At 46.1% G+C, this 8,628-nt stretch overlaps 1 protein-coding gene across 2 annotated transcripts in view; it reads right to left on the bottom strand.

Annotated features, from left to right (window-relative positions):
* Positions 1–86: 86 nt before the first annotated feature.
* Positions 87–8,628, bottom strand: part of LOC135205841 (S-formylglutathione hydrolase-like) — an 83,732-nt gene continuing 75,190 nt past the window's right edge. For both annotated transcript variants that reach the window (XM_064237095.1, XM_064237098.1), the window contains exons 7-8: positions 1,893–2,112; positions 87–406 (exon numbers count right to left, since the gene is read on the bottom strand). In XM_064237095.1, coding sequence (XP_064093165.1) covers positions 224–406; positions 1,893–2,112 — 403 coding nt within the window. In that variant the 3' untranslated portion in view covers positions 87–223. The remainder of the gene's footprint in view (positions 407–1,892; positions 2,113–8,628) is intronic.

Raw genomic sequence — 8,628 nt, 5'->3', positions numbered from 1 at the left:
TCTCTCTCACTTTACAGCTTTTTAAAGGTAATTATCAGAGTAAATGGTAGCAAACTAATAAGGGAAATTAATTAAATCAGGAGACACTTTTTGGTTTTGTAATTTTATTACAAAGTAGTTGGAATTACTTTAAACTTTAGACTTAAGAAAGCAGCGCAGGTTATAGCATGACAATTCCTTATCAATCATAACTGTAGAAAATTGAAAGCATAAACCTTATGAACTAATTCTTCAAGAACTTTGCATGGTGATCAAAGTGATCTCCCATGTATGTACTGATGAAGTAGTAGGAATGGTCATAGTCTTCCTGCATCCTCATAATGACAGGTACACCTCCAGCAGCGCAGGCACTAACCAGGTTGTCTGGCAACAGCTGCCCCTGGGTCAAAAAAGAGTCGGCCTTCCCCTGCAAAGAAAACCATGAGCTATGTATTTTAAGTAGTAAATTTAAATTCTAATGTGGTAGGACCCTATAAATATTTAAATTCCAAGGTAGTTGGACCCAATCACACCAAATTTTCAAATAGATATTTCATAGCTGCTTTAAATGTCAAATTAAAAAAAATAATAATAATAATATTTCATAGCTTTGACAATTTAAAAAAACTTATAAAAAAAACTATATTGGGAAAATCAAGCTATATTTATAAAATAAAAATAAAAATTTTTCATACAAACCCATTGATCATAATGTCTTAATTTTCAGTATCAAACCAACCAGACAATTTCTGAAATCTTAAAGATGAGGCGAGAGGAGCCGAATAATTGTTGATGTGTGTGAGCCTTGGGCCTATCAGTATGGAGTAATACCACCATTCCTTTATTTAAGAGCAAGTAACAGCAAGCAAAAGACTGGCAGGATAATTATTTAAGACTGATGGGATGTAGCCCCCCCCTTTGTTCATGTTTTATTAAGTCTTCCTACAGGTCTTAGGCCTACTAAATTACCTAATGCCCTTCTGACCAAACATTCCTCATTATATGTTCAAACCATCCCTATCTTTAAAATCTTAGCGCCTCCACCCTCTGGACACCATTTCTTTGCCGTTCCTTGTCTGGAATAGGATCTACTCCCCGTAGACTGGCCTAATATATGTCACATATTTTAATTCTCCACTATCTTTGTGTTTGTTTGTAAGGTGTTTTTACGATGCATGGAACCAGTGGTTATTCAGCAACGGGACCAACGGCTTTACATGACTTCCGAACCACGTCGAGAGTGAACTTCTATTACCAGAAATACACATCTTTCACCCTTCGCTGGAATGTCTGAGAATTGAACTCGTAGTCACCGAGGTGGCATGCCAGCACCATACCAACCACGCCACTGAGGCGCTACTATCCTTGTGCGAGCCCTGTTTCTGCAGCAGATCTTGTGTACCTATTGCAAGGCTTCATTGTATATAGTAATAGGACATTTTTATTTACTAGTCTAATCTATCTCTCCGTTTCTTCCAGGTCGCTGCTACAGTTTTTTGGGTTTTTTTCCTTCCTGCCATATCAACTCCTGTTTTACAGTCCAGTGTAAAACTGTGTAGGAACAGCTGACATCACAAGTTTCAATGTGACAGACAAACCAGACCAACTTTTACTAAATTGAAACAATCACTGAAATTTGTAACCTAGAGTTGTCATTATTGGAATAGTTCAAAACACGCACTTGACAAAAAACCAAAAAAATGATCCTCCTTCATGTACATCAATGCATGATGGTCTACCTCTTATGCCAACATAATATGAAATCCCTTGAGTGGTCTACCATTATATTGAGTCTGGCTGAAATCCCTTCCACACTGAAAGTTGTAATAACGAGGAAAGTGTATCAGATGCAATTACTGCCCAGACTGGTGGCATTTTAAGATGCCATGATTTCACAATATCACTTCACATACCTGATCCACTAAGATCTCTAAAGGTGGCCCATTGTACTTCTTGAGCAACTCGCAAGCATCGTACTCCTTCCAAGCTCCTTTGTCCTCCCCAAGGTATCCTGTGAAAGCTTTCACACCCCAAGGGCAGTTGATGGGGTTGCAAATTGGTGCAAATGCTGATACAGACCTGTACTGGCCAGGGTTCTTGAGAGCACAAATAAGTGCACCATGCCCTCCCATGCTGTAAATCAAAAGGAATATTTTGTTACTACGCAAAATACTCAAAATCTGTTGGTTGATCGATTTTGACAGTTAGTGGAAATTGATTGACACGTAGTAAGTGAGCTCTCTAATCTATACGTAGTCACATTACCAGTTTAAAATGACAGTAAAGAGCAATTTGACTTTTTATGATGTTAGTTAACTGAGAGCTGTGACAGGTTCTCAGATGCACATTTTAAAATAAGTTTTTATATACATCAAACTAATAATAACCAATGAATTATTTAAAGTGAAGTTATTTCAGTTTCAACACTAATCAGATTAGGAATACTTGAGGAATCTGATGCAAATATTTATGACCACACACAATGATTTAGTTTTTCCATCAAACTTAGCACAATGGAATTATTAAAAAATGAAACTTAAAAAAAAAATTCTGGAATTATTATAAACTAAACGAAAAAAAAATTTTCATCTTACACAAATTCAACATATAATTAAAAAATCTAAGTTCATCATGACTTCCCCAAAAACTGGGCGTGTATAACGAAGTTGTAAAAATGAGGCAGTATGAAAATGAGGGGTTAAGGCCCCCCTTAGAAATGGCTCTCAAATTGTGGATTTTAACTAAAACCTTCCAAGAGGGAAGGGGAGTCTATAATGAAAATTTGGTAGCCCTAGCTGTCAACTCTTTAAGTTGTAAAAAATGACGGGGTATGAAAAAGAGGGTTACGACCTCCTTAGAAACTGCTCTCAAAATTTGGATTTTGACTAAAACCTTCCTAGGGGGGAGTCTAAGGTAAAAATTTGGTAGCCCTAGCTTTCATAGTCTGGGTGTGCATAGTGAACAGACAAACAGAAATTGCCCTTTATCTTTATATAGAGGTACAGTATTCAAATGAAGTTCTTCCTACGTTCTTACAGGCATTCTCATCTTTGCTTATACCTCTCCTACAATTACTGTTGCTTACAGATATCTATCTTCTTTGTCTTCTCTCTTAATCCTCTCTCACTCCCCACCCGCAAAATATCCTGGCTAGCTGGGAAACATGATGCAATGTTTGATACATATTTCCTTTTAACTGCAGATTCTTTGAATTAGTCAAAGTAAATAAAAGATAAACTAATGTAAAGTGTGAAAAGAGAAGACAAAATACTACAATAGTTTTAATGTGCATTTTTTTTTATTTTGCATAAATTTTTATACAAATATGACAATTTGTCCAAAATTGCATTTTTCCTAACTATACAAACCTGAGGTCCTTTTACAATAGGAAGGTACTAGCGGCAGCTGGATAGGTCGTAAGCTTTCGAACAAGGGGTTCGGTAGTTAACTGCTTGTCCGACAGGTGCGCGCACGCGACTGGGAGGTAAACAAATCACTTTTGCTTTTGGCCCAAGCAAAAACTGCAGAGTGAGGGGTGGCATGAGGTGGGACTATGTGTAAAAGGACCTCAGGTTTGTATAGTTAGGAAAAATGCAATTTTGGACAAATTGTCATTTGTTCCGACACGGCATACAAACCTTCGGTCCTTTTACAATAGGAAGACTCACTTCTTGGTGGGAGGAATCTGAGTCTTTTGTGAACAGACTGGTGTTCGCCCAACCTTGGAATGCCTCCCTGGTCGTAAGAGCGAGGGAGGGATCCAAGCCTCTGTCCGATTGATCGGGGTGTGCACCGCAGGATCAATGGTCAGACCTCTGGACCAAGTACTAAGAGAGAGTCAAGCGTATCTCTTCGTACCAGCAAACAAGAACAAGTTCCTATTTGCAAGAGGCAACATAAAGTTATGCTTTGTCTCTTGTTGGCATCCACTCCCCCCCCCCTTGTAGGAGGAAGTGGTGGATATTCGCCCCCATCCCTAGTGAAAGGGATAGGATGGGGCTCTGTCGAGTAGCTCACCGGCATCTCGTCCTTATCCAGCAAGGTGATGACCGTATCCCTCTACCCACAGGTAGAGGGGGAGAAAAAGATAGGAAGAGAAGCCAGTCACTCTCTCATTCACTTATCTATTCTTACAGTCACACCAGGACTCGATGCTGTTCAGCCTGCTAGGGTCTGGGTTAGCTAAACAACGTGTTGAGCAGCCACCACGGGTCCCAAGGAAAACGATCCAAGGACCTGTGGGCAAAATCCAAAAGGTAGAAGGAGGTGCCAGTGGTCTGGTTGTACTAGACCCCTGCCTTCAGTACCTGCGCCACGGAGAAGTTCTTGTATAACTCGAGGGAGTGTACTTCTAGGTCATCTTGGTGCTGACGAAGAGTCTTCAACACTCGGCCTGGGATGTCGAGTTTCTTCAGAAAGCGCGGTCGCGCTTTCACAGGACAAAGCAGCATCTCCTTCGCATCGAAGGCGGTGAAGTCCATTAGGGAGGGGATTGTGAAGGACTCTAACCGATCGTCAGGAACCGAAGGGTTCCGAGTCTTCGCTACGAAGTCGGTACGAAATCGAGCGTCACGAATCCCCATCCCCTGGATGCTTGACTTAGCAGGAAAAGTCATGCAATTACCTCAGAGGAAAAGAAGGGAATGGTCGTATGACCTATCCCTCTTCTCGACTTCGGTGATGTCCTGTACCCATACTGGTCTATTCGTCTGCAGCGAAGTGTCTCACATTCTCCTATCCCCATGCAGTGAAGTTTCCTTCTCGGTAGTGGATAGGACACCGACACTCAATGGTGGGTGTCGATGGTATGGGTACTGTGACAAGCCGTTAGGACGAAGAAAAGACTGTTATGGAACAACCGAACTAAGTCCACAGCGAAGTTCGTAACTGACTTGGGCGCTCTGACAGCTGCCGACTGACTGCGTTCGGTATGGAGGCAAGTTGTCCAAGCGCCGAGCAAGTCACGTGACCTTCGCCTTAAAAGGGTTTTGCCAAGAGACTAAACAAATAATTTGTTCGTCACCGATGCCAGAAGGCGAGGTGATGATTCTCTTAAGGCATGTGCCCAACAGGCGAAAGTCAATTGCCTTCTAGAGACCGAGGTCCCTGATGGCAAGATATCTCATAGTATAGTTGATTCTCAGCTAAGGAGAAACAACACTATGTGTCGTTGAAGACGAAGGTGTACAGAAAAAGCAACCTACGTCTTCACAGCTGAACCGAGAGAAGGATTCTCAAGATTCTGAACCTGTGCTACAAAGACTGAGAACGCTAACCGCTATTCATTGCTGTCCGGTGAGGATCGTAGTTGCAATAAAAGCGGAGCGCTTTCCAGTAATGAAGACCAGGGGAAAGGGAAATACTGCTGAAGAACTGCTTCTCATGGGCTGAACATTTGGAAGTAGAGCTGTCAGGTCGGAGAGTAGGCAATGTCTTCTGACACATCTGTTAATTCGGTGGGGGCGAGCAATGAATAATTGCACACCTACGAATACGAGATATTTTTGAAGACAAACTCATATGTCTGCAAAAATCATTCGCATTATCGCGGTGCGATGCAGCGGGAGACTAGTACAGACTTCTGTTACCGTGCGGTAAACAGAAAGATGAAAAGAGTCCAAGAGATATCTCTGTTGAAAATTCTCGCAATGTCGAAGGCGATGAAAATCGAGCGTCACAGCAGTAGATGGTCCTTCATTATTGCGAGAATACCCGTTAATCAGAGACCTAAGTCCATGATTGTTGGGCAGAGATACGGTTCGGTAGTCAATCAAACCAGGGGAGAGAGAGACGTAACCGACCGTGCATCTCCGAGACCTAGCTGATACTGAGCTGCTATCAGGCAGTTCAATACGCAGTAGCTCTCGGTGACTCGTCATCCTGAGTTGCCAGGTAATCCATTATTCCACGAAGGAATGCGTTTCGGCTAGAACCATCGAGCATAAAGAATACGCTAGAGCATTATTTATTTAACGAAACGGATTTTCGGTAAATACAAAAGCTGATTTGGTGTTGTCATGACAATACCAAGTATCTAAAATCGAAACTGATAACTGCTGGGAGGGTTGCAGGCAACCCCGAGTTTGCAGTTCATTAAGATACAATTCGTCTCGGTCACAAACCGTAGAGTGTAACTACGGTATGCGCCTACCCCCGGACAATTCAACTGTTAAAAGAATCATGTCGCGAGGGTAATATACGTAGTATATTTGTAGGTTCTGTACCACGACCTCCATCCTAAATTTCTTTCCTCTCGAGAAATGAGAATAAGGATTGGAGATCGACCGCCTTCGTTTCTTCTAGTCAAGAGAGTGAAGGAGAAGTCTTTCCCAAAGGAAAGCTTCAATGGTGAACAGAATACCGAAGACGATAGTTCAAGCCAAACTGGAAGAGTCCGTTCTTCTCTATTCCAGGTTAATCGCCTACTGTGAGATACTCTTCTTTCAGCAGCAGTCTTCTTCCAAATGCTAGAAATTACAGGAATTCGAGCATAAGCGAGTTCCCGATTATCGTGTAACAATTATCGGGGATTCTCGCTCACTTTGGACCGTGGTCTCGCCTAAGTGTTTGGAGATCGTAAAAACGCGAACCACTCTGAGTGCGCTAGAAATTCCGTAGAATTCTAAGCACTCAGCGAAACCCCCCACCGAATTCGTCAAACGATATCGGCTGGTGGACCTCTCGATTCCCGTAGAAATCGAGAAAGGGGCAGGATCCCTCCTCAACGACCGGGCTTACGTCAGGTAGGACCCGAAGGTCACGGTAAGCGCAGCCCCTAACGTGGGATCTTACAGAAAGAAATCTCTGTAGGATCCCTCCCCTTTCCCTCGTAGCCGTAAGGAGAGAGGGAATGGGGGGAGGAATTGGATACTGGCTCGCCTTCCCAGCGGAACTAGCAGTTGGAGAAGAAAAGGAGCAGCCATCGCCTTACGGCGATGGCCTCTCAGAGTCTCGGAAAAACGTATCTGTCAGGAGAAAACGTTTTCCCGAGGAGGGTTACGAACTCATACTGTGGTAAGGGTCTGCCGCCACTGTGAACGTCGTCTGGGTGGGGCTGATCGACACCTGACAGGAGAGAGCCGATACCGTCCTCCGACTCATTCCAGTCCTCGTCGAGGTCGAAACCTCTCAGGAGGACCGAAGGGGTATTCAAATACGGTGTCCGAAGACACGTAGAAACGCCTCTGTCGCAGTAGAGGAGGTGAAGTAGCTTGTTCGACCAGCCAGAACTGAGAGAGCCTTCTTGTCCGGAGACGAGAGACTACCTGTTCAACACAGTCGGCAAGCTCCGATCGCGGCAGACCCACCGTCGATTTGGGTTCCCTCTCGGGCCCCAAAACGACTCGAGCCGAGACGTGGCTCTGCTGGGTGGGAGCGGCGATCCTTCCCCGAGGTCGTTGTGCTGACGAATCAGCGCCATAACCTCGCAAAGATTCCTCTGGATCTCGGAAGTCACAGCATCTTGCAGAGTAGGACCGTTAAGCCCTTCGAACAAGAGCATATTCCGAGAACCTTCCTCCTAAGAAGGGGGAACAGCGACAGCCCTCTCGGGTCTTCTCCATCCACTTGCGGCATACGTCCTGGCCGGTCCCAAGAAACCGTGCCTGGCACGTAGGGCGTCGTGGTGGGATCAATGAGGGGCGCACCCCTCACGATCACTCCTCAATACCTCGCTCCTCCCGGTTGTAACCCGAGGTGGTTGAAGGTACGGAAAAGAGGCAGACCTGACGCTCCCTTCCTCGCTCGCTGGCAGAACCAGCAGGCTTGGAGGGCTGCAGGCGATCGTCAACCCGCGGTGGCGATCGAGCTGCAGGCCTGGTCGAACCGTCTCGCTGTGGAGAACGGCTGGACTGAGCACAGCGGCCCCGACTCTCGAGTGTCAGAAGGGCTGGTGCTGGTTGCCGTATCCGATCGCTCTCTGTGAGAGCAACGGTCAGGCGACCTGCAGGCTCCACTGTCACAGTGAGACCGGTGCTTGTCCTCACGGCACGTCACGTCGCTGGTTCCAGCCGTGGCTGGCACCAGCGAACGGGGGGACCTCTTCCCAGCCTCAGCCCGTGGCCGGTCGTGGTACCGTCACGTCATCCCGGGTAGCCAGCTGGTCGCCGCGAGAGCGAGAGCTGGTCCTGGTGAGAGTCACGTGAGCGGGCTGTCACGCAGTCTTCCGCCCCGTGCCGTGAACCTGACGCTGAGGCGGGCTCAGAGGTCTGGTTCCTGGCTGCACACGGTCGCTGGTAGCGACCGTACACTCGGTACCTCCTGCGCAACGAAGAGGCCGAGACGGACCCTGATGCAGTGGCAGAACCACTGACACCAGGCGAGAAGTACCGGTGTTAGCCGGTACCCCTCTGGTCCCCGTAGTCTTCTTCCTTGCGGAAGAAGAGACGGGCCCCGCTCCCGAAGGAGCAGGAGGACCAGCGGAAGGAACCCTCCACCCTTCCCACCGAGGTGAGACGGGTCCCGAGAAGCTCCCGAGGGAGACTTCTTAGGAGGGAGGAGGCAACCTTCTTCTTCCTCGGCTGTGAAGCCTTAGAAGTCGAAGGGGAAGAGGCGGCAGCCGACGACGATGAAGAAGATGAAGACGACGACGACGACACCTCCTCCTCTTCTTCGTCAGCTTCCTCAGGACAGACGTAAGATCTGCTATCC

Source organism: Macrobrachium nipponense, chromosome 24, assembly GCF_015104395.2.
Source record: "Macrobrachium nipponense isolate FS-2020 chromosome 24, ASM1510439v2, whole genome shotgun sequence".
NCBI classification, from domain to species: Eukaryota; Metazoa; Arthropoda; class Malacostraca; order Decapoda; family Palaemonidae; genus Macrobrachium; species Macrobrachium nipponense.
Note: the sequence above shows the minus strand (reverse complement) of the source record. Positions and strands in the feature narration are given on the sequence as shown.